The 25871-nt window shown below is 38.1% G+C and overlaps 3 protein-coding genes across 4 annotated transcripts; all 3 read right to left on the bottom strand.

Moving 5' to 3' along the window:
* Window positions 1–341: 341 nt before the first annotated feature.
* On the bottom strand, window positions 342–9139 carry acadm (acyl-CoA dehydrogenase medium chain). Its single transcript, XM_079243093.1, has 12 exons — window positions 9066–9139; window positions 7779–7887; window positions 7424–7521; window positions 7119–7188; window positions 6713–6813; window positions 4798–4878; window positions 4144–4274; window positions 3781–3889; window positions 2949–3089; window positions 2131–2226; window positions 1767–2015; window positions 342–1682 (listed from the first exon to the last, which is right to left on the bottom strand). Exons 1-12 carry the CDS (start codon window positions 9078–9080, stop codon window positions 1611–1613), a joined length of 1272 nt encoding a protein of 423 aa, XP_079099219.1. The 5' UTR covers window positions 9081–9139; the 3' UTR covers window positions 342–1610.
* A 1519-nt stretch (window positions 9140–10658) lies between these two features.
* rps8a (ribosomal protein S8a) lies at window positions 10659–14146 on the bottom strand. Its single transcript, XM_079243228.1, has 6 exons — window positions 14109–14146; window positions 12931–13037; window positions 12593–12692; window positions 12184–12359; window positions 11595–11724; window positions 10659–10812 (listed from the first exon to the last, which is right to left on the bottom strand). The coding sequence occupies exons 1-6, from the start codon at window positions 14110–14112 to the stop codon at window positions 10703–10705; spliced, it is 627 nt and encodes a 208-aa protein (XP_079099354.1). The 5' UTR covers window positions 14113–14146; the 3' UTR covers window positions 10659–10702.
* Window positions 14147–15132: 986 nt separating this feature from the next.
* On the bottom strand, window positions 15133–25391 carry hectd3 (HECT domain containing 3). 2 transcript variants are annotated; one of them, XM_079244288.1, is made up of 20 exons: window positions 25326–25391; window positions 24517–24964; window positions 23340–23593; window positions 23124–23259; window positions 22430–22551; window positions 20357–20470; window positions 20173–20255; window positions 19897–20062; window positions 19636–19717; window positions 18666–18848; window positions 18520–18572; window positions 18260–18428; window positions 18049–18162; window positions 17139–17228; window positions 16648–16854; window positions 16400–16529; window positions 15936–16079; window positions 15720–15801; window positions 15533–15604; window positions 15133–15363 (listed from the first exon to the last, which is right to left on the bottom strand). In XM_079244288.1, exons 2-20 carry the CDS (start codon window positions 24868–24870, stop codon window positions 15279–15281), a joined length of 2640 nt encoding a protein of 879 aa, XP_079100414.1. In that variant the 5' UTR covers window positions 24871–24964; window positions 25326–25391; the 3' UTR covers window positions 15133–15278. The 2 variants fall into 2 exon arrangements, with proteins under 2 accessions (XP_079100414.1, XP_079100415.1); XM_079244289.1 differs by having other exon boundaries at window positions 15936–16010.
* Between the last annotated feature and the right edge of the window lie 480 nt (window positions 25392–25871).

Below are 25871 nucleotides of genomic sequence, written 5' to 3'. Positions count from 1 at the left end.
CCAATATATTTTCATTTAATAGCTAAGGGTTCATTTTTCATCTGAACACAATAGACCACACAATGGGTTTACTCCGAGGGTTCTGCTCAACATGTCTCTCTTTATCTAATCATTTTGGCTAATACTCATATATAATTATACTTTATTTTCATGTTTTATAAAGTATATTTTATCCAAGCCATGACTACTGGACAGAGCTAATCATGGAAATAGAAAATATCTATTAACAGAACTGTATACACTATTCCTCTTTGAAAACTATTTAATCTCCAAGGACAAAATGTTTTGTACAGTTGAATGTCAAGATGTTTGTAAATGTTTAGTTACATTAAAGAATATGAACCATTGTGTAATATTTGCTACAAAGACCAACAACTGTTCTGTATCCCTCAGTCACAGATTAATAGCTGTATGCTGTTCTGATCATCTCTGCAAACATTTAACAGTACTCCAATATTTAATGCTCTATAAATAGATCTGACACATGTTCTCTGTCTGCAGTTGTTTGGGTGATGAAGTTTATCTCAGAATATGACAACATTGAAAGGAGCATTTATGGAAAGCACACAATCACTTGTTTGCTGATTTGGTTTTTAAGTAATCCCATAGCAAGACTGTGATAAAACCTTATTAAACCTTGTTTTCTCGTTTCTAAGCTGTTTCATCTTGTACAGCAGCTTTGGACATTTTGTTAAATGCATTATATAGGTATATTCTTTTTTCAAATGTTTTTTTTAAAATAAAAAGAACTTTTTAATGGAATAATTTATTAAAAGGAAGGCAAACCAGGGGACAGGGACGGTCTGAATACAGTAATACATCCAACATCGCCTATCCAATCTGAACTGTAAAGCTGAGGCCACAAAGTTAGAACTGGCAGAAGAGAAGTGATGAAATAGAAAATATCTTTAAAAATCATGCAGTTTAACACATTACATACATCTACACATTCTGGTGAAAAATGCATTTTCACGTTTGATTTGTTATTTTACAAATTTGATCTTTTAAACAGGCGCAGAATCAGATGTGAAAGGCAGAATAAGGCATGAAGAAAAAGTTGGATTTTATGGCAAATAAGAGCAGTAAATGCAAAGAAAATCTAATTCTGACAAGTGATGTTGTTTCAGATTATCTGATCTTGTGGCTCAAACCCAAATGTGCACAACAGATCCTTGGAACGAACAGTTGGTGATAAGATTATCAATTGATCAAGTCACTCATGTCCAAGTTTATCATCAGCAGCTTTAGTTTAACACAGCAGCTCCTGATTACATGTTAAACAGTATTTCTTAAAGCACATTTTAAAATGGATTTGTTCCCTGCTGCCAGTATTTCCAGCCTGCTTAGGGTTCCTCCTACAGATTACAGAATTATATTTACCACAACGCTAACCGGTAGACAGGTTATATGATGACATCCACACGAGTTATCAAACATTTTGTTCGCGATATGCGACAGTGGTCTGCTTTTAGCATCTTGATCTGTGAAGCACTACATTAAGGCAAACAACATTTTGAGCTGCATCCTGAGTTTTAGAGGCCGGATCTATTACGATACACATTATGTACAGAAGAGCTACAAGTAAATGAGGACGAGTCAGGCAGAGGGACTCATTTCTTGAATCTTCCCAGGTGTTCTCTGGCGATGATGAGCCTCTGGATTTGAGCTGTTCCTTCGTAGATCTACAAAATGAAAAGAAATTACGACTGAAGTTTGACCACAAACTTACTGCGAGCAGAGATCAGATGCACATCATCATTGCCCACCTGGTAGATCTTTGCATCCCTCATCAGCTTCTCTACTGGGTATTCGCTGTTGAAGCCGTTGCCTCCAAATACCTGGACGGCGTCTGTGGCCACCTGGTTTGCGATGTCTCCAGCAAAGGCCTTAGCAATGGAGGCGTAGTAGGTGTTCCTGCGACCCTGATCCACTTCCCAAGCAGACCGCTGGTACGCCATTCTGGCCAATTCCACCTTCATCGCCATCTCAGCCAAAAGGAACGACACAGCTTGGTGCTGTGAATCATAATTCAGTTTACTTATACTTGATAGCAGAGTTTCTACAATTCTTTTTTAAAACAGAATTTCACCCATAAATTTAGATAAATATAGAACTTTGGGACCAACAAACCTCAGCAATAACTTTGCCAAAAGTCTTCCTCTCCAGCGCGTAGTTGGTGGCTTCATCGAGAGCTCTCTGTGCCAGGCCCGTGGCTCCTGCTGCCACCTGGATTAAAGTAGGCATACTGATGATGTCATCTTCAGAGGACATTTGAGCTAAACTCCAGTATTAACAGCTGAAAAATCCTTTTAACTGTTTCAACATTTTTTGTGTGTTTTAATATCTAAAAGCAAAACAGACAAAAACAACAAGTTCTTCACGCACCACCAGACTCTTCATGGTTTACACTGATGAAATATTCTGGTTATGTCCTGGAATACTGAATATTCAAATAAGTCTACATGAGACTTAATATCTACATGCTGTGTTCACTTGTGTGTTTACAGCTGTTCACTTATGATCAGCTGACAAGGACAGCTGAACAGGACCGTATTATTTGGTATTTTCATGTTTTATAAGACAATACGTGTCTGAGCTTATCTGTGAGAACTGGAACTCATCTGACATATTACCATTTTCCATCATGTCTACATCTACGTCTGCAGCAGACCACATTACAAACCCCTTTCATATGCTTTAAGTGGTGAAACTATAAATAAAAAAATTAAAAAATAAAAATTTTTGGCACCTGAATTGTGCCAAGAATGTTCAAAATATTTTCATATATATCTCAGTAGTTTCTCAGATGTTAGTTTGTATGTTTTATTTTGTTTTTATGGATAATGAGTCAAAAAGCCAGTTTCTCCCTCTGTGCCACTACCCTGTTGTGATCCTAAAGATGATAAATGCAAATCCCTCAGATGACTGGTCGCAGCTGGAGTGCTTACCGGGGGCCTGGTGTTATCAAAGGCACCCATTGCTACTTTGAAGCCGGCTCCCTCTGCTATCAGGACGTTCTCTTTCGGTATCCTCACATCTTCAAAAGTGATACCTCTGGTGTCAGAGCACCTCTGGCCCATGTTCATCTCCTGCAAACACAAGGGAAACAAGGGGATGTTAACTCTTAGTGCAGATGTCACATCCACAGAAGGTGTTTATGCACATCCTGGGAAGAAAGCAGATGTGTTTTTTCTTATCTAGATCTCATTTTATTACATAGGAGGCAGTCAGCAGGATTTTGGTTTAATCTCACACACAATCATTGTGTCCAGTTCTAATTAACACAGCTCTAAAAACTCATGGAGTTTGTCGCAGGAGGATAATTAAGTTTATCTCAGATTGTCTACACAATAACCCTTTCTCTTAAATATGCAAGTGTTTTACTCAGCAAGATAAACCCAAAAGCCCAATAGAGCCGTTTTACTGAACAAGTCTTTAGAGATTCAGCTTCTATATTATCCACTTAATTTTTGTGTTGAGCAGCAGATCTGATGCTCCGCTGGGCCTGAGGAAGTATTTTCTCTGCTTTTCAAGGTTGTTTTAGTGCTTTACAGATGATTTGTTTAACTTTAAAGAAAAAAGGCATCTGAGCCTACTTTGTTCATTACATACTTTAATGTTGCCTTCATATAAAGACATAAAAAATGTTTACCATTTCCATGTTTGATATGTTTTTGTTTCAGCACGATTTCACCCATATGATCTGATAAATACTTTTTCATTTCATAATTTAACATGACCTCTAATTTTGGATTCACAAAAGACAAATACTGATCATACCTTCCTTCCCACTTGAATTCCTGGAGTGTCTGCATCTACAATGAAGCCAGTAAAAGCCTTGCCAGCAGAACATTTAGGATCTGGGTTGGTGCGGGCGAGGAGGAAATACCTGGCAAATATAAGATACATATATTATTAAAATTACTATTTTAAGCTCCAAATTCAACTGAATCGGCTTTAGGTTCACGAGTTTAGATTCATGGTTTTTTTTGTTTGGGTTTTTTTTTTTGTTTTTTTTCTAGTTTTTAACGGTAATTAAAATCCAGCACCATAAAGGTTAGTCGATCATCTGTTCCTATTGATCCTCATTAAAATAAACTGCAAAAGGTAAACATTAAAACATGAGCAACAGTGAGTGCACACCAGTTAGCTTTTCCTCCATTGGTGATCCACATCTTCTGGCCATTAACAACGTACTCGTCTCCCATCTTCACAGCTCGAGTCTTGATGCCGGCTACATCTGAGCCCGCTCCCGGCTCAGTGACGCAATAAGCCTGCCAAAAGAAAACAGACAAAAACTAAAGTTTGGTCTAAAAAGAAATAAATAAATACCCCTCTACATAGTAAAAGATATTTATACTTGATAAATATTACAGGAATATCATAAAGACTTAGAGTCTGTCAAAATTAAGATCACTATTTTAGTGACACAGTAATTGCTATGAGCCCCCACCATTTAAAAAATATATTCTTCATTTGCTTCATTTAGAGATATTCCCCTGTCTGGTAAAAGTGCCAGAAACAAAATGTAGAAAAGGATTTCTTTTCCCAAAGCTTTTAAAGGTCAGACCAAGAACTCAAAACCTTCTGCACCTCATCAGATGAAAGCAAATTTCTAGCAGCTAAAACTGAAGAACAGTGAAGAGGGAAAAAAAATCTAAGCTGTAACTAAAGTTGCTCACTATAAAAAGAAAAGTACTTGAAGTGTAATATTTTCCTCATCATCATAGCAGAAACATGCAAAAGCAGATTTTAATGTGCTCTGGTGCAGCATGAGTCCATTTAAATGACACTTACACACATGAGAGGCTCCTCCGTCATCCTTCCCAGATATTTCCTCTTCTGTTCATCACTACCGGCAATAATAACAGGCATTTGCTGTGTGACAGAAGGAGTGTCAATTCAATTAATAAATTCTTACAACAGTCTTTCTTTGTTATTGTCATAATTAAACACCAATGTGACCTCCACATCCGGAAGGACTGACTAGACAGGTCACAGCACAAGTTTAATAGAAAATTTTAGGTTATTGTTGCTACATTTCAGTTACTATGTCACTTTACAAATGTCTTTCTGCTTCAAGTCTTTCACACTGACTGAACACACAGATGTCTAAGAGGTAGGGAAAAAAAAGAACAAACTTTTTCCCCCAAACTAAAGACTAAAATATTTCAGATATCACATCAGATGTTGCAGAGAGACTCTCAGAGAAATCTGTTAATCTTGTTACATCTAATGTTTTAACAACCCTCATCTGTTAAGAGCAGCAGTAACTAAGTCTATAGAAGAGCAAGTGCAGAAATATCCTAAGAAAAAGCTGAAGAATTTAACTTTTATGAGGGCAGAATGCTGCAAAGAAGGATTGTTCTTGAAACCAGCACCCTTACTAAAGGCGGTTACACCAGGTAGCACAACCAGTAATTAAAGTTCCCTGCAGCAGTGCCGGAAACATGAAATATGAGTATCAGTCTCCTTCCACCCCTGTCATCCTGCTGATCTTCCAAAAACTATTTGTCCAGCAGAAAGAGAGTCAAGCCAATCCCACCTCCTGAACCAATGCTAGGCAGCTCAACAGGGCATGTTATTGGAAGAAGCTGGTGGACTTGCACAAAAAATTCTGCTTATCTGGTGAAATCACATCCAACTACCTGCGACCAGACCTTGTGATGTAATCAGCTTCACTCCGGTATGTAAACGTCATCGAGCTTATGGCGCCTGGGTATACGTTTTGTAGAGGAGACCTACGAGTGTAAGAGTCTGATAGCGGTCAAATAACTCTAACAGCTGAAAAGGGGAGTCCGTGGCTGTTGGTAAAGAGGAAAAACAGCAACTGGACATTCAGATGAACTAGTGGCACCGAGGGGGTAAACCTGGGATGTTGTGATTCACTGCTGAACCTACTGGAGGTGGCATGGACCAATCAGCAAGACATCGGAAGGAGGAGATCTACTTTTTAACTGAGGGTGATATCACTTACATAACCATCCTACAGAGTCCTTTTCCATCAATCATTAGGTCGATACAACCTGACAGTGTCAGTGGTATCTCAGGTATGTAATATGGGATAACAACAACTAGTCCAATGCAACACATTTCCTCATTCAGCTCATGTGGCTTCATCACCTGGCAGCTGATGCTAAATTTAGCTCAGTTCAGTGGAAGGAGGGCTCTGTGGCTTTAACATGCCGACAGGCAAAATATCTATCAAATATAGTTTAATACATTTCTACCCTTTTAAAAATACAAAGTTAACTATCTAACTGGATTAACAAAGTGTTTTAGAGCATTTATCAAAAGTATCCCTTAATTTGAAATGCTTTCTAATACTTGAGACAGCAGACTCCTCCTGTATTTGCTTACATAAGGCTTTGCTTGTTGATCACGTAGTCAGATGAAATGGTCCTACTGGCTCTTTACCCACAGACATTTTATCACACTAACAGTAAAACATTACTAAGGTGAGTAAAACATTTTCTTTTTAGTTATTTCTAGTGTAATCTCTATTCTCTTGACTGATTCTTATATCTTTAAAGAAGATGATACATGGACAGGATAAATGCTGGCCTGACTTTCTTCACATTCTTGGAATTAAAAGAGGAATTGTAATCACTCATTTTGTGTCATTTATAGGCAGATTTAAATGATATTTTTCTTAATGAATGAATGAACCATTAGGTGCTAATTAACTGGCAACTCTAAAAATCAAACTTACTCCGAGAGAGTTTGCCTCCATCGCGGTCTGCATTCCCGTGCAGGCGTAAGCCAACTCCTCTGTGATGAGGCAGCTGTCAAAGATCGACAAACCCATGCCACCTACATACAAAAAAAACAAAAAAAAAAACAAAAACAAAAACAAACCCCAAGGTTAAGGCAAAAAATCCACAACCCTTTAAAAATACAAGACATTTGTCGAGCCAAGACACAAACATTTTTATTCATTCATATTAATGTCATACAAACACATCTGATCTTGTCATTTTTAGATAAGCAAATTTTTTGTGGTAAAATAAAACCTAGCTTTGTCATGTCTAAAAACAAAATACTCAAATTAGCATAAATAAAAAGAAAAGCAAAATTGGAAAAGTCTGAAATAGTTGAAAAGAAAGAAAACAACTTACCATATTCTTGTGGGATGTGGCCATTCACCAGACCAAGCTCCCATGCCTTCTTGATGATGGGAAAAGGATACTGAGAAAGAAATTTTAGAAATGTAATTGCTGAAGGCAGTCAAACTGTATAGGTCTAAAAAATTACTTTAACAGCAGAAAAGCTAAAGAAAACAAACCCATAGCAGATCTAAAAATAATCTGCTAAATTTCAATGCATGTAAAATTTTAGCACATTTAGTAGTTTTGATGCAATAAAATTTCCCTATGCATTCAATCAGGCATATATACTGTAGCTTTATCTTCGCTTTACTTACCTCACCACTCCGGTCATAAGCAGGTGCAACAGGTATCATCTCTTCACGTGCAAATCTCCTCGCAAGCTGCTGGAACTCTTTCTGCTGATCTGTCAATTCTACATGCCAAAACACAAACAACAGTAAAAGAAAATAGTAAATGATAAACTGGTCTCTAATGATGCTTTTACTTTAAGTAGAGATTCCAATTTTTAAGGCTCAAAGATAAGAACTTTTCCCCACTTTCACCACAACCCCATCTCACAGAAGACAGAGCTATTTAAAATCTCTTTACAAACAACTTGAACAGGGGGAACAGTTCAATCACATATACATAACAATTCCCATTTGATTCATATTCTCCATATCGACTCACCAAAAGAGAAGCCAAAGGACCCTGCATGGCTGCTGGAAGTTGTTGCTTTGGCTGCAGCAGTACTGGTGCTCTGCAGACAGATCCCAGACTGCAAACCAGTTCTGAAGACCTGTATGGTAGTTGATATGAGCTTTAGAGTAACTTTCACACCCTTAAAAGTCTTCAAGCTTCCAGCATGACCTTAGGAAAGTGCCATTTGTTGCAGTTCAGCTGTATGCAGCATCCAAGCGAAAAAAAACAACTAAAACATAACTTGAGGCCAAGTACTAACTTAAGGGATCTTTATCTTAAAAAATGTGTATATCATATGTATTTTCATTAAAGAAAAGGCTGAATTTACAACAGTCACTCAAATAACTGGAGACTTAAAAAGGAACAATAACTAAAAATTTGCACAAAAAAAAATAACTTAGTCATATAAGATACTGTTTTTCATGTAATTGAAAAAACAACAACAAACAAATTGGTCCTGGACAATTAGAGCACTTTTCTGTTGAACAGTGGGACAAAATACCTGTCAACAGGTGCAGAAGTCTGACTGAGAGGAACAGAAAACACCTGACTGGAGCGGAAACATTAAAGGATTGTTCAACAAAATATTAGTTTATGAGTGACGTAATATGTAATAAACTAGCTTATTTGTAAGATAATTGCTTTTTTTTAAAAAAAAAAAAAATATATTTCTATTGAACCAGAATTAGAAAATAATGTAATAAGTTTCATGACATTTTTATTTATTATTACTTTAATCAATTTCAGCTTATTTTACAGGCAGCTGTTTTTCTCTCTTTTTTAATGAAAGGGTATGGATAAATATGAGCACAACTGTATGCAGACTTTGGCCTCATGGATGACTCTGTGGAAGGCTTTTTGCTTCAGTAAATGTGAGGAGGTGAGAGAGAGGGCCATTACAAGCTCGCACCATTACAAACACTGGTGTCAACTGGTATATTCACTGGACCTTCACAGGGACCTTGGGGTTGTCAGAATACATTCAGCAAAGAGAATATAATTTATATGTATGGAAAAACAGACATGCAGCACCGTGAACTGGCTGTGAATTACCAAAAGAGCACGACAGCTTAAAAATGTTTTGTTCAGTAAAGACGAGCTACTGCTTTAGCTTGTAGCATTTAGCTACTGCTAGTTTGTCACGTAACTACCAAACCTTTCGCTTTAATGTGACTGGAGTAAAAAAAATAAATAAAATATCAGTCTAGAAGACAAGTAGAAGCTTAAATTGGTCAAACTTATTATACCAGTTATGTTTAATGCATAGAAACCTACCTTAGTGAGCAGCATTTTTAGAGCCCTGATGAGACCTGTGGTATAAACAGAACAAACTGGAGGCTACCTCTGTCCCACATCTACGTTAGTATCTTCTCGACCAATCACTGCAGTGAGAATAGTCACGTGTCGTGTCTCGGCATCCGCTCTGTGCCTTTTGCCCCAGTTTCACGTTATCTAACTATCTCCTCTACTTACATATTTAATTGACTAGTACGACCACGGAAAATAATGTCAGGTGTCGTTACAGTCGACAAATCATTATAACAATAGGTAGTGATGCAGCTTAATGTTTGCTGAAATAGATTTAATATATACACTACTGACGTTTGCATTAAACTGGCAGTATGATTATTTGATGACGGGACCTGCAACGGAAATGACAAAAGATGGATATTGTCTTTCAAAACTATCTCAAATACCCAAAAATACAATAGAAAAAGAAATCTACTCTAAGGCTTGTAATATCTATTAGAAATAATGGCCGCAGAACAACATAAACACACCCCAGAGACTCGGCATATATACCCTCTCAGAATTACATTGAAGGCACACCTTAAAACGGAATAGGTTAAATAACTGGAAACAGATGACAAAAAAAAAAAAAAAAAACCCTCTTAGAATTGCGCATGCACGCGAAGACAAAAATTACTAAAGCTGATGTAGACAATTTTATTCTCAAACTAACAAACTACTCTGAATTATTTCGTTGGAGTAATAAAGCAGCCACAGATTATAAAAAAAAAAGTCTAGTGACTTAAAACTACAACACACACAAAAAAGCTAGGCTACTACATGATGCTTTGTGATAAATATTAATCTATGTAGTCAGATAAACATTGGGTACCTGGTAACACCACTAGTGGTGCCTAAATTTGGTCCTTGAGATCCACAATCCTTCAACTTTTAGATGCAACCCTTGTCTAACACACCTGAATCTTGTGTAAGGCAAAGAATGCATTTAAAAGTTGCAGCATAGATCTTAAGAAACGGATTTGGGTAAATACACTAGACTGTTAGGGATTGTCGTCTGTAGGAACTGCATGAAAAGCCCCAATACTTTGCTGCATCTTTGTCTATCAGCAGAGGGCGCCATACCCTCAAACCCAAACCCAAAGTCAAGGGGACAAAAGATGTCATGAGTCTGCACCTTTCTGTATAGTCTATGGTCTGCACATAAAAATTATGGACTAGAGATGCTTAGAAATAAATTTCAATCCACAAAAACCCTTTCAGAGAGCAATCAATCCAACTGAGTAACTGAAATACAACAGGGTAAAAAAAATAAGTTAACAAAAATTTCCAAGTACTACAAAAGTTATTCTTACAGGTATTTAAATCCAGTGTGATTATGCTTTAAAAAGAACTACACACTACAATGGATATTACATCTCACGGCTTTGAAAATCTACCATATTTACAGTAGCCTACATTACTGATGGAAGTTGAATTGCTTTTATCCCAATCAGGTCTTTAAAACTTTAAATGCTGTTTCATATCTTCTCAGCTTCTACAAAAGTCTTTCAGTTCACCAAACGATGGGAGCCAAGTCACTTCCAATACAGATAAAATAAAGCACCAACAGCACATCCATATGGGACACTTGTATTTTATTGTTGTATCAAACAGCTGTACATCTATTTGCCTTTCTTGGCCTTGATCTTCCTCAGATAGAACTCGAGCTCCTTGCCCTCCAGGATGTAGCCGTCTGCCCTGCCGCACTGTCCAGGTCTGGAGGCGATGCAAGCTTGAGGAAAAGATGAAAACATAACCAGATGTCAATACATCAATTGCATTCTAAGAAATGTGTTTGTAGCTTAGAAAAAGCATGGGAGATGCCTACACAAATAGTTTTTTGTTGTTGCTGTTTTTAAGTTAAGATGTTGACACCTTCAACCATTTCTAGACACCAGTATAATCTGTGTGACCATAGGCTGCTGAGTGCCATCAGGGAGGCAAGAACTGCAACCCCACACAACTTCCCTACAGAACTGATCAATAGAGCTCATTCCTCAACTTACTACTGCAAACAAAAATGTATAATTTGAAAGCTTTATTTACCACAATAAGGAATTTGGATTGAGAAACTGATGCTGAAGTTTAATTAGTGACAAGAATTTCAAAAAGCTTGTGATTTTAAAGTGGTTCTTTTCATTTTTTGTCACACTGTACAAATAAAGCTGAATTGAATTTTTCAAGTCTTAAATCAAAGGCAATGGTCCTCACATTTCCGTATTTTCTGGCAGAACACAGGCTGAGCCGTTTGAAGCTTTGAACACTGAAAGACGTCTGTCATTCTCAAACTGTTTGAGCCAAGTGGTTTTTGGTGGATTCAGTTCACTGCTGTAAAAATTCCCATATGTTAAACATATGCTTTTGCAGATCATGCTTCTTTGCATTTACATGATAATTTTGACATTTTGAAGGCCTGCAGCTTGTTATCTGCAATTTAACTTTCTATGAAGCACATGACCCAATGTGCACTACGAAGTTGGTATGATCAGCAGAGGGAAACCAGTTGTTACTTACCGAGCAGTTTTCCCTGCTGGAACTGCTCCTCCAGAAGAGAGCTGATTTTGGCTGTCTTTTTCCGCTCATCGTATTTCTTCTGGGTCTTCTTTGACCTCTTCTTGTTGAGGACCTCCTCTTCTTCTGGAGTCTGAAGCAGGAGAGGAAACAAGACACATTTAAGACTATGAAACACTGAAGTTTTACTTCACAAAACCTGATGATGCAAATGTAAAAGTGACAGCAGCTGTCACTGATGGGTAACAAGTCTTTCTCAGAGTCTCAAATATCACCACTTCCATTCAGTAGCAGAACTGGACAAAGTTATCATCATGGAAAGACTAGCACCACAACAATTCATTTTTAATCTAAGATCAACAAAAACTGCTACATGTTAGATTAGTCTGCACCAATCAAGATCAAACCCTTAAAAGCTTACATTTCCAAATATCTACAATTTAGAACTAATGCAGAAAATTCAACCAGAAACTGCAAAACACCCCAGAAGTGAAATTACAACAGTAAATGCCATCTTTATTTTTACCAACACAGGCTTGCTCTTTTTGAGAATTTAAAACTAAAATAAAAGAGTTAAAAGCATTTTACATACCAGCTTGGCTCCCTTCTTGCGTCCCAGAGGAGTGGCGTAGTGGGACTCATACCACTGCCTGAAGGGGAGACTGTCGATGAGGACAATGCAGTTCTTCACCAGGGTCTTGGTTCTGACCAGCTCGTTGTTAGAGGCATTGTAGACCACATCAATGATCCTGGTCTTGCGCGTGCAGCCTGAGTACAAAGTCAACAATGTAAGAAAACAAAATCTTTTTAATATTATCTTATTAATATTCCACAACCATATTTCAATGTATATTTGGGGGAAAAAAGGCAATACATTAGGCAGGTCTTTCTCAGAAGTCTCAATGTCACCACTTGCATTCAGTAGCAGAACTGGACAAAGTTATCATCATAGAAAGATTAGGATCACAAATGGCTTAACAAGTGCTAGGCGAGAAACTCACACTCAGAGCCCCATGAGAAGTTTCCAACATCCAACCTCAGAGCACGATACTTCTTGTTCCCACCACGAACCCTCACCGTGTGGATACGACGAGGTCCAATCTATTAAAAACAAACAAACAATTCATTAGTGTCCAGAAGTTAAGCTGCAGCAAGAATAAAGCACATCACGATTCTGCACTGAGGCGTGTCAGTGTAACTATGACAAGTCCCAACATTGGTAAGCCCAAAGCTTTGAACCAAGACGGCTCAAAAACAGACCTACCTAAGGTCAAGTTTTCATCATCCACGCTGAAACATTTAACATTTTTAATGGAGCAACCTTCTGATTCTAACCCACCTTTGTGTTTGCAGGAGGACGTCCGAGCTCATACTTCCTCTTCTTGTGGTAGGGCTTGCGTTTACCACCGGTCTTACGGCGTTTATGCCAGTTGTCCCTTGAGATACCTGTATGAATAACAAGGGACAACAACAAGCATGTTAGATAGCAAACCATCACCACGTAACAAAAGCAAGAAAGTTGCTAGAGGCTTGAGTGATCAGTTCTCCAAGGTTAAGGTTGTCCGCATTTCTTATTTGGATTCCGCATCAAGAGATTCATCACATCACTCAAGCAACTAAAAGCCATTTTAAAAGGCTGAATTCCATTAGATGCAAGCTCAGATAACAGAATTTTACTAATAACTTCAACCATATTTACATTAGATAGTTCAGATAACAGAATTAACTAATAAATTCATATTTACATTGGATACTAGCCCAGATAACAGAATTTTACTAATAACTTCAACCAAGTTTACATGAAATACAAGCTCAGATAACAGAACTGTACTAATAACTTCAAATTTACATGTTTCCGGATTGTGCTGCAGAGCAAGTTAAATACTTCGAGCAAGTCTGAGCTTTAAGATTTGCTTCTATGTTAAGATTTATCTTATTTTAAAAATCTTTAAATAACTGTATACCTTAGCGACGAACCACAAAGGGAGTACTGTTGTACCTTAACGCGACTACTGACTATATATAAGTCAAAGTCTAGACAGGATTTCATAGGAAAAACGCCAAATTTATTTTTTGTTGCAGGTTTCCCTCAAGTGCTTCAGCCTAAAGACGTGATCACGACCAGCATGCTAGCTAATGCTAACACTACAAGTTCACCTGCAGTCTTCAAATGCTCACAAAAAACTACTAAAAATAATCATATGGCAAGCAAACTGCATAAACACCCCTGGTCTCAACTAAAAGTCGTAATATTACTGAAAGCAAACAGTGGGGCTCCATATTTTAGCATATGCAGCTAGCTATTTAGGCAATGTAAGCAGCCATCTTGTAGCATTTCTGACAACCTCTGTAAATTATTTTTTAACACAATAACGTGACATCTAACAGCAAAGTTAGACATTTATAAATGTAAATAATATTTAGCTTTAATATGGCAAACCATTTAAAGAATATTTTCGGGTGAAACCATCAGATGGAAAGAGATTGTGCCCCCGACCCAAGCATGAAAACACGTACCCATTCTCAGGCGCCGGCTAGAAAGAGGAACCGCAAAGGCTCATGGGGAGGTTTCAAGCCACCAGTTCTCGCGAGATCACTGACAACTGCGGACGAGGTTTCCTCGTTCGTAGCTTAGAAGTTTAATTAGATCACAATCTTTTATTTATAACATAACTATCGTTGTTTTATATCCAAATTTTAAACCAACAAATAAATAAAATTTAAAATAAAGAACCTAAGTAAAATCAGACAGTGTATTCAAGAAATATTCAGATAAAATAGTTTAAGTCAATTAATGATCAGTCTTAAGTTTCCCTTAGTATTACAAACTGGAAAACTTATTTTACTGTTCATTCATTATTCTAACCTCTTATCCCAATGAAGGGTCGCAGGGAAGCTGGAGCCCATCCCAGCAGTCATTGGGCGAAAGGCAGGGTACACCCTGGACAGCTCGCTAGTCCATCGCAGGGCTTATTTTACTGTTATTCAATATAATTTATTACATAGGTACTCATAAAAATAATCTTTATGGCTGTTAATATGCAATTAAAGTAGGTAAAAAAAAAAAAATCGGTTAAGGTATGTCAAATGGCACAAGAACTGGACTGAAAAATCAGTGGCACCAGGTTTGAGGGAGTTTTAAATTCTCCCCAGATCCTGGCCCTGACCACATTGAAGCAGCGTGGGATCAGTTTGACAGAACAGGACGAAGAGCAACCAGCATTCAAAGAAGACCTTTGGAAATTTCTTTAAGAAACCTGGAGACCTATCATAGAGGACTGCTTTAAGAAATTGCAGGAACGCTTATCCACAAGGCTTCATGTTGAAGATTAAAGGTGGTCATTCCAAATGTTGACTTCTTTAGCCCATTAGAATTGCACCACCTCTGAATTTGCCTGAAATACTGTATTTCAATTAATGTTTTAACATATTGATGAATATTTTTTCAAATTTAAAAAATGAGGGGTGGCTAAATAAATTTGCACAGCATTGCATATGGTTTAAAGTAATTATGTTGTAAACAAGAATCTCCATCAGTCACTTCCATGTTTCCATATAGCTCTTTATTATATACAGCTATTGTTAATTGGCAGTTGTGAAAGTATAATGATAAACTTGGCGAGATTTCTCCATTTTGCTGTGATCTGTGGGCTGAGGAGCATTCAGTGTTGCAGGAGAGAGATGACATCACTCCTCCCAGGGACTCATGTCAGTGTCAATGGCCACACAATTGTACGCAGCATAACGCAGCTTTTCCTCACAAACCTTTGCACTGCAGCACAGAAAAAGAAGATGATAAAAATATAATCATTGTGACATTATTGATGCAAGTAAGTAATTTATATGGATACAATAAAGGTGACATTGTAAGCATAAAGAGACAACTGTTTAACAGTGTAAAATTTGTAAGAAAGCATAAAAAAACACACAACTCTTTGTACCTTTGATAGTTGGGTAGATAAAGGGAGCTGGAACATGTGGAGGACTGTGGAAGTGCATCAGTTGTTTCAGAGCTGAATCAGGAAACACAAACATGTTGCAATGGTGTTTTATAAGCAAATAATGTCCACATTGGTAGAAAAAAGCACTTTATAAAAAAAAAATTAACTGGGATCTACTTGAGCTCACCCTATTTTGTCAGGGAAGATGTAAATAGGTGCAGGAAGACGACTTCTACCGGTTACAAACCTCAGAAATCTGCTGCGATCCTCTGAAAAAGAAGATGAAAATAACTGTGATTAAACCGTTTCACTTATTTAGACACAAGTAACGCAAGAATAATATCTTCATACGACTACAATAAAAAGAAAAAAAAAGAGGTGGCGTTAAAATCAGTGAACTGACCATTGGTGAAGTTTGTCAGCGCCTCCCATAAGTGTTGTACTCTAACATCACTTTGCTCCAGGTCTTCAAAACGTGCTGGCGGGGGGGGGGGTGTCAAAAGGTTATCATCATTTAATTTATTCTTTTCTATGTCTTTTCTTTGACCTGCAACAAAAGATGTTAAATCTGCAACAACGCAACATGTAAAAAACAAAAAAATAAGCTTAAACTGCAGTTTAAAAGCAAGAAATGAAAACAAAACTTTCACAATATTTGTGTTGCCCTTGGCATGAAAAGCACTTTATAGTTTAATTTGATTCAATTTAACATTTTTACCATTTTGTGCTTTTCACTCTGTGATGAGGCAAACTATCTGCTGACCAGAGCTAAAGTAATCTGGCTTTACTACTTCCCTTTGGTCCTCTGGTACAAAGGTTAAGCCTTTACTCTTTAGAGCCAGTTTTTTGTTAATTCCAGATACTCACTGAGCCGTTTCAGAGCTTCCACTGAGATCTCTGGGTCTCCACACACTTTCTTTTCCACTTCCTGCCAGGTTAGCAGGTCCAACACAGCCTGAGGAACCACCTTCAGCAGCCCCGCCTGCATGGCTGCAATCTATGGTGCACATTAACAGATAAACAAATATTCAGGCGCACACTCTTCACAGTTACTGAAGGAGATTAAACTAAAAAATGGCAAAACACAAAAAAGGAGTGGATAATAGAAGTCTCACCTGTTGCTTGCTCTCCTCTAGACGAGCTTTCTGCACTAGGCGGATGAACTCGCTGCGGTCCTCATAGCGAACTGCCACGTTACTGCCACCAGGGATCAGCTCCACCATTTGACCATCAATTAGCGGGGTGCTGTAGACCAGCTCCTCCCCAAACCTGAACTCAAAGGTCTCTTTGTCCATGTTCTCCATGGCCTCTAGTAAGTTCACCTGAACACACAATTGATTGGATTTAACTGAGAGGGAAGAAGAATCAGTGGCCAGTCCAGTAAAATCTATCTGTATGCCCTAAAGCAGAGATGAGAAAGTTAGAGGAGGATGTGTGACATGAAACTAAATCTATTTACCATATTCAGAACTGTCAGATTACAGAGGTAAACATCATGGGATGTAACATATACCGAACTGTTCAGAAACGTTTGAGGTTCCTTCTTCTCTATAAGGAGAAAACTGTAAAACAATTTACAGTGTGTGCATGACTTGATCATCCTCACCAGCATTGAGTCCACTGCAGGGAAGTCTGTGCTCCAGCTGACGGCCTCACCAGTCAGCTGCTTCCACACCAGCCCAGGCAGAGCCAAGACCTGCAGGACAGACACACAGACTTAAAATCAAATACACACTAATGTAATAACTCATCTATAATTGTTTTAAATCTCAATAGAATAGAACCAATCAAATCTATAGCTACTAGCTTATATCACTCTAAATATTAACTTTTTGATTTTTCTGATGATGTTGACAAGACGTGTGTTTGTGTCTGCTTGAGTTGGGGGGTGTAATCATATATGGCATTTGTGAGGGCAATGTGCCCTGCCAGAGGAATGTAGATGTGAATTTGTACATGGCTAATTCCGGTGCTGTGCATCAAAAGTCAACATTTATATTTGAAAATGCACATGGTCCCTTAGAAATAAAAACACACAAATTTAAAAACAACAAGGAAATGAAAATGAAAAGCAGATTTGCAGAGCGTGCAGATAAAACTGACTGTCTAAACAGAGAGAATACCAGTTCAAATGAACAGAAAACGGACGGCATCAACAAAGAATATCTTATAAAAGTTTAAATAAAGCTGATAAAAGTCGATAAAGTTGTAATATTTGAATGCTGATACTAACAAATGGCTCTAAACTTCTTGGGAAGGTTTTTAGTTTGTTGCTACAAAGATTGAAAGGCTAGCTTTATGATAACAAACTAATCTGTAAATATTTAATATTTTTCACAGGGTTTTATGGCTGATTTGTAATTCCTTTAGAATCACCGTGGGCATTTATCCAGCCTTAAATACAGATCATTTTAAATCTTTCCCCAAGAGGTGTCACATAAATGTAAATACCATAAATTATTATTATTTCATAGTGATACAGATGTCCTGAGACAGCTTGCAATAAGATTACTCACCAAGAAGTCTTTCCCCCTGAGCGCGGCCCCCATGAGCTGACCGATCCACTCATACTTGTGAAAGTCTTTACAGGAAGGGGTGGGAACGTAGTAATCTCTGGCCTCCAAGGCGCCCTGACATAAGACCAAATGACAGAGTGAGTAAAGCGAGGACATTGAAGTCCTGTCTGATCCTGACGGCGTGTCAGCAGCCATGAGAAGAAGTGACTACCTGGTGGGAAGTGCGAGTGAAGAAAGACAGAGGCATGGGACACTCGGCTGAGCTGGGACACAGCTCCTCCGACATGTCTGCCAGGCTGTCCCGAAATCCTCCACCTTGGTCGATGATTCCCTCCGCGATGAATTTGCATTCCCACCACTGGTCATAGCGAGCGGGCCATCTGATGGATTTTAATGATGTATGAGAAATTAGATTTTAACTTGAGTTACAGGTTTGAAACATAAAAGGCATAAAGCGATGGGAACACACACCTATAATCCAAAGTCTTCTCAAGTTTATCAGATGGCTTCAGACCCTCAAACACCTGCAAGAGAAAAGATAAATTAAAAATTAAATTAAATAACAAACAAAATCAGAGGAGCTTCCTTTGTCTTTCCGGCTTCGCGCCAGTCAGTACCTGACTGAAGACAGCGTTCTTGCAGCTGGGGTCCAGAGACGGGTTGTCTCTGTGCTCCATGGCCAGGCGTCTGTTTATGTAAAGCCGAGGCATGAAGTTTGGCTTACTGGTCTCCGAGTCCTTTAGGCACTGGGTGATGAGGGCGGAGCGGCGCTTGGACAGCAGTAAGAACTGCTTTATGTTCTAGATGGGGACAAAGAACACACAAGGGATGAAAAACAAAAACCAGCTGATTGTTTATTTTTATGAACAAAAACTTAACTTCATTGGAGTCACTTCCATTATATTTGATCAAATATTATAACATAGTCATCATGCAAAACACGTCCCACTGTGGCTGTTCAGGATTCTCATCTTAGTGTGAGACATCAGAGAGCAAAAAGGACAGATTGACAACAAACAAAGGGAAAATGACAATTGCAAATACAGACATATGGCTTGTTTTTCCACATTAGTTTGTAACAGTGTCTGTGTGATGAAGAGAAAAGAAAGAAAAGCAAAAGACATGAATCAGTACACAATTTAGTCAGTTTTGGTAAAAGGAGGGGGGTAAGACTGATGCAGTGACAGATAAAACACCAACATTAATACAAATCAGCAGCAAAAGAACAGTTTCTGGATTCAGTAGCAGAAGTTCCTCCAACATCAGCAGAGAAGCTGATGTAAAGCAGGGATTCAACAATGAGCGCACAAGTAAGTGGAAATAATAGAAATATCCTAAAATCACACAGAAGCCTTTAAAGATGCCAAACGAGAGCAGTGGCTACAGAAATATTAAATTAATTAAATAACAATTTAAATAGAGATTTCACAGTAATCTGCTGTTTTTCTTTGCTCACAGAACAGAGCAGAACACAAGATAATTGGGATTTTCTTCGGTCTGTGGGAGTTGTCCTTGGGATGTACCTCACCAGCCCTTCTCATAACAGAGTGGCTTCAGAGTACATTAAAAGTTTTGGGCTTGACTCACTTTAATCTGGCTGAAGGTCCCCAGGCTGTAGTCCCAGGCAGGAACCAGGTGAGGCAACACGTTGTCCAGGAGGCAGATGAACCTGCAGAGACAGAAGTAAATATTCTCGGCTTAAAATACAGCAAATACAAAACTTTACTGCTTTTACACCGACGATGTGACTTCCTAAAACAAAAAAAACAAACAAAAAAAAAAAAAAAAGGGTCTAAATGCATGAGACGTGACTATAACAGCATGGAAGTTTAAAAAGCGCCGGCCGACCTCTGGATGACTAAAGCTCTGCGGTACAGGACTTCAGGAGGGGTGCCCTGCAGACGGGGGTAGCGCACCAGGTTAGAGGGCTGAAAAACATCTGCGTTCAGACCCAGGTCCCTTTCACATGATGACTTGATCTTTAAACCTCGGATCCTGACATCTATTCCCTCGTCTGGAAAACACAAAGGAAAAACAAACAAAAAAAAACAATCTGGGGTCACTTACAGAAGCTACTGCATTAAACATTGAAATATAAAACACAGAGATATTAAAAAGTCTGACCTTTACATTCCTCAATTCGAACCTCGATGACAGGCAGGTAGGAGGTCATGTCCTCCAGTACGCATATTTCCCCAATCAGGTTACTGCGGACAAATGAAACAAACATAACTTTTTTTGGCCCAAGTCTGTAATTTGAAGCTCTTATTTGTGAATCGAATTGTAAACATCATGGGAGGAAGCTCACTCGTCGATGGTGACGTCACTAAACTTCTTCAGATTGTCCCCTTCTCCTCCGTACACTGTGACTCTCTTGGGCATGTAGTTGTCGTCCGTTGAGTCCACAGTCAGTAACAACTTACTAGTGGAAAACAGAAGCATAAGCGACAACTTGTTTGGACTTTACCAATTAGAAATCCAGCCATTATGCAAATGAGGATAAGTGATTTGCTGTTTTGCTTCTTTTTTTTTCTCCTTGTGCTGCAGGGAAACACCAAGGATGCAAATAAGTGGTAAGAAAACAAGGTGTGAGGTTTCATAGAGAAGGTTAAAAGTAAAAGAGCCCCAGCAGGTTATTAAACAGGAGCTCGGTCACAGAACGAACCAAAAAAGTCATGCAGGGAAGAGTCCAGAGGAAAAAAACAAATAAATCAAATCAGATGAGTTTGGCTAATGACACAATCTTGCTTTAAAAAAAAAAAAAAAAAAAATCAGTGCATCGATCTATGGAGACAGTTGTTTTAGACAAACAATGTTGCCTCTACAACACACATGCAGAGAAGAAAATTCTTTAAAATAAAAAGTGTAAGATTAAACTGGATAGAAACTGGCAGCTGGACCCAAAATAAATCAGTTTGCAGGGGCGATGACACGAGTAAGGAGCCGTCACAGTGTGATGCTGGTGTCTATAGAGAGCCGACGAATGAACCAAATCAATGCAACACTTTCATGGTTTCATTTATCTTTCGTCGCTGCTTCGTTATTCTTGTTAAACCTTCCTTCATGCAGGGACGAGAGTAAAAACCAATCACCTGCAACACTTCTTTTATTACAGATTTATTAAAGTGTCTCTATTATGCACATGTATTGATAATAAAAGTGTATTTCAATATAGAAACCAATTTAAAAATGTGTTGGTTTTTGGTTTTTTTTACACACAGTCGACAGATATGATCTACATTTTGTTATGAGGATTAAAAATGAGCTGAGATATCATTTTACAGACTGACCTTACAGTTTGCACATAGAAATTCTGATCTGAGGTTAGAATTTAGGGTCTATGTCTGAAAAAAAAAAAGAGCATGCCTCAGAGCAAGCATGAATAAAATATGATGTCCAAACAAACCAGTGCATGACATAAACTTGATAAAAGTCTTTCCATAGAAGTGTAACAAAGATAAGGTCATCTTAAACCCAGCAGCAGTGTTTAAGCTCACTGAACGGTTACTTATTTACTTGTGACGGTTTAACTGCACCAGAGGAACAAAATAGTTGTTACAACTTCAGAAAAACTAACAAACTAATTTTAAGAAACCTTCTCAGCACCATCAATGTGATAAAGTCAGATCAGGCTGTAGATGATTCTCATTAATCAGATGAAAAGCCACAGCATCGCATAAAACATCAACAGCATCAACATTTGCGGTCGCCTTATAAAATCTGGTTTTACTGTGACGATTTTTTTTTTTATCAAGCTAACAAACATGGTGGTAGATGGAAGCTGTATAAAATATTACATATTCAGATCAATTAAATTAGGTGCAGTTCAAAAGCATGTCTTGCTCATTTGGCAGAGAAGAAAACTCAACTCAGAGCTGCAGCTAATTGTTGAGGTTAGATTAAAAAAGGGAAGTTTTAAATTTACATAGTATCTGCTGACAGAGATGCATCTGTACGTTATTACTATAGTTCCACAGTCAGACTGGCATCAGCAAATATTATAACACTCCCAGATGGTGAGCATGGCATGTTCACCAGACTAGCATTGTTTGTAAAGAACAGCAGAACATCTCCACAGATTTGTGACAAACTGGTGTCATTAGTCATCAGAAAGGCCAAAAGTAGAAGAAGAAAAGATTTGGCTGAAAAAAGGTAGATTTGTGTCTACTTGGGTTGTGACTGAATAGATGAAAATCATCTAGTTATGCAGCACATTAGAGATGTTTATTAGCATGATCTCACCTTTGGTAAATATTGTGCAACAAAGTACTAAACTAAACCACAATCTGAAGAAACTGGGAACCCTTACGCTCCTTATCAGGGAATAATATGCAAACACAGCGCAACTGGTCTTCACTAAGTTTTACTTGAAGCTTCTTACTTGACAACCGTGCCTCTCTTCATGTGCAGGCGGATCCAGTGCTGTCCCTGCATGCCGTCGCTCTCCCAGAAAGTTTCAGTGTCGCCGTCTGTCAGACAGCTCACCCCCCCGGTGGGATCCTCCTGTCAGTAAATATCATTGTAGTTTGATTAGTGAATTTTTAAAAAAAATCTATAATCATGCTGCAGAGACAACCGGGATTTACTTAATCAGTTAAACATCTTGATAATACTCTTGCAATTTCATCCACAACTGATTAAAAATAATCTAGTTTAATTTAAAGATGTCAGATATTATCAGCCTACCGATATTATTGGCCGATATCAGTACAAAAGTGTAATATTGGAAATTTTTGGTATCAGTTTTAACTTTTTTAATCAAACAGCTTTTACACAGCATGCACATATTATACATCAAACTCTTCAGATTCTTCTCTTCTAATTCAAAATGATAAAATATAAGACATGTTGTGTGAAGTTTTACAGATAATTTTGTTTGTTAAGAATAACCCGTTCCAGAAATATTAGTATTGGAAATATCAGAAATTAGGAGTTGGACAAAACCAGTATATTGTTACAAAAAAGCCAATATTGAACATTCATATATATATATTTTTTTTTTTAATTTTTCAAACAAGATGAGATAGTTTAAGCCTTACAGGATAAAGGAAACTGGAAATGTAAGTGTAACTCACTGAACATGAGGACACATCGATGCTGGTCACACACTGCTTCACACTCCCCAGGTTCCCGTCCTCTCTTCCTATGTGGTCATAGAAGTAGTGCACCAGGTCCTCGTCACATTCGTATGTCCAGGTAGGAGGAACATACCTGCAATGTAAAAACTTTGCATATTAATTAAACAGTCGGCAGCACCATGATGATGATCTACTTTATGTAAACAAGATAACCTTAGCTTCTGGATAGCGGCGGTGTCACACTCTGCAATTTTGGGTTTGGAGCCAATGTGAAGCGCATTCTCCACATCCACCACCTGCTCCCATCTGTTACAGGGTTTGTGGTCGTAGCCGAAGAGCTGCTGGTGCCTGCAGACAGACTCCGGAGACTCCACAGGCACCAGCCTGTCACCTCCCTCTGTATGTTTACACACCAGGATCCATCCTTCTTCCAGCTCCTGGCCTGGACGATACTCTTCCAGCTGTTCCTGGGAACACGCACAGATCATAAGGTCATTAGAAATATCACGGACAAACACTAGCATCACGCTGTAACTCTGTTATTACAGGATTATTATTTTAAGATTTTATAGATTTGACATTTTTTTTAAAGTAAAAAATACAGTTCTTTTCAGTGTAACCCATTTCAAAACTTATTTCACGGCATAGTTATTATTGTAAAACTGACAGCTTGAACAGTTGTTACTTCAGCTTAACACACTTTATTTCTGTTTAAGACAAACTAAGATTAATCTCTGTCACAAGGATTTCCCATCCACCTCGCTGGCTGCTGGGAAAATTTAGGAATAAAGATTGATTTGCAATTAAAAGCAAAATACTGGTACAACACAAGCAATGGCTAAAGCATTTATCAGTGATATTCAGAAGACACTTATGCTTGTCAGGTCAGCTAAACAGGCCTGATTCTGGACATTTAGGATCAAATTCATTTAGTTGTTTTTTTTTTTCTGAAAACTCTGCTTGGATTTCTTTGTTTCTAAGAAAGTTTTTCTGTTTTAGTTGCAAACAACTTTTCCAGTTTATAGTGTTAACATTAAATATACTGTACACCTGGGTTCTTCAGTAAATCTGCATGAATAGTTACAGGAAGGTTTAGATTAGTTGTAATACCAAATCAAACATTTACTAATTGTATTTATTACAATTAAAAATAGATTTTAAAAAAATCACAAGATTTTAAACCATTTAAAAGTTTTGTTTTATCTGTTGTTGGGCAACTTGGCATTACAGTTGGCATAAAACTGAAGATCATCAATCTCTTGGTACAAAGGTTAAAAGTTGCTATTGCAGCTGTTAAGCAATGAATTATGGCCACGGTGTTTTTTTCTGAACCTGTAGAAAAAAAGTAGAGAGGAATAGCAGGATGACTGCACCAGTAACCGTAACTCACTTTATTCATTTTGACCCAAAGGCCCTGGCTGTTGCAGTATTCTTCCCCTGTAGTCCGGATGCAGGTCCCTTTCTTTGGTTCAATGTTACACTTGCATGTTTTCTTGTTTTGGGGAATCTGATGTGGACTTTCAAAGACAGAAATGAGGGTTTTCCCGGTGGTAGAGCCTCCTGCAGAGGCACCAGTGGAGGCAGAGGAGCCGGATGATGAATCCTTGCAGATTTTGTAGCACACCTCTTTAGGGACATAACACAGACACTCGGGCACCGGCTCGCTCTTCCTGAAACTTTCAATGCATCTGTTCAAGAAGCGAATCCTGCCGAGAAGCAGGTGAGGGTTGTCTGCCAGAGACATGATGAAGACTATGAGGATGGCAGGAGCAGGGGGGCGTCTGCTGACATAGCACTACTGTCCTGTTTAGTCGTCCTGCTGCAGGGATGCTCCTGTCCTGCAAACAAAACAACATTCCTGAGAAACAGAGGGCTCACTGGATACTAAAATATCCTACATATTACTTTGATTTATTGCTCGCTCACAGTAGAAATGTACACCATGTGAAAGGTCACAAAACTGCAAATCATCGTCCAAAAACTCCCCCCCCCCACACCCAGTGGCAAAAGTATAGCCTCATTTCGGAAGGTAAAAGTGAGTAAGCTAATGTTAGCATGCTAGCTAGCAGTTCGGTAATCAGTGGATTGTTACGCCTTTAGTTGTTATCAGCAAAAACGGATGAATATTTATATTTGTCAGACGTTTTAGGGGACAACGGTTTAGTAGTCTGTGTTTAGCGACCGTAACCTGTAACATACCTGCCGACAAGTATTTAGGTGAGTGAACTCGTCTCTGCCCGTGTTTCACAGATTTCTCTCAACGCGGAAGCGCAGAAACAAATTTTGATCCTTGTCGGCTTCCGTCGTTTTTCGTTTATTCAAAATAAAAGAAAATATTTTGAATTAACTGACAAACTAATATATAATTACATTTTACATTATTGAAGCTGGAGCTATATTTATTTCAAGCAATTCAATAGATAAATAGCTTCCCACCCTTTTGCAACAGCTTCTTAAAGGGAGTATTCTTCCCCTTTTGTCCTACCTTTAACATTTGTTTGCATTTTTCTTCAATATATAAAGTTACATATTTTATATTTTTTTAAAACATTTAATTTTTTTATTTAGTTTATTTTTACTCATTTACATCCACGTTACAATTTCCAGGTCAAAATGGATCTGAAAGGTCCTAAAACATTTAATCCCAGATATCTACGACTCAAAAATCCAGTGTTCCCACCACTGTGAGAGCAACTTTTCAATATTTTGAAGTTATTTTAAATGTACATACCTGTACATGTAAGT

Source organism: Telmatherina bonti, assembly GCF_933228915.1.
Source record: "Telmatherina bonti genome assembly, chromosome: 7".
NCBI lineage: Eukaryota > Metazoa > Chordata > Actinopteri > Atheriniformes > Telmatherinidae > Telmatherina > Telmatherina bonti.
This window is presented reverse-complemented; position numbering and strand designations above follow the sequence as displayed.

Coding starts and splice junctions, on each gene's coding strand:
- acadm (XM_079243093.1), bottom strand. Junction 7,189..7,423: donor CTTATGACCGGAGTGGTGAG/GTAAGTAAAGCG, acceptor TTTCTTTCTCAG/TATCCTTTTCCCATCATCAA. Junction 6,814..7,118: donor CCACATCCCACAAGAATATG/GTAAGTTGTTTT, acceptor TTTTGTATGTAG/GTGGCATGGGTTTGTCGATC.
- rps8a (XM_079243228.1), bottom strand. Junction 12,693..12,930: donor GTCCTCCTGCAAACACAAAG/GTGGGTTAGAAT, acceptor TGTTTTTAATAG/ATTGGACCTCGTCGTATCCA. Junction 11,725..12,183: donor GCAAGAAGGGAGCCAAGCTG/GTATGTAAAATG, acceptor CTCCTGCTTCAG/ACTCCAGAAGAAGAGGAGGT.
- hectd3 (XM_079244288.1), bottom strand. CDS start 24,870: ATGTCTCTGGCAGACAACCCTCACCTGCTTCTCGGCAGGATTCGCTTC. Junction 19,718..19,896: donor AGAGCTTTAGTCATCCAGAG/GTCGGCCGGCGC, acceptor CTGTCTCTGCAG/GTTCATCTGCCTCCTGGACA. Junction 15,802..15,935: donor GCTGACAAACTTCACCAATG/GTCAGTTCACTG, acceptor CTTCTTTTTCAG/AGGATCGCAGCAGATTTCTG.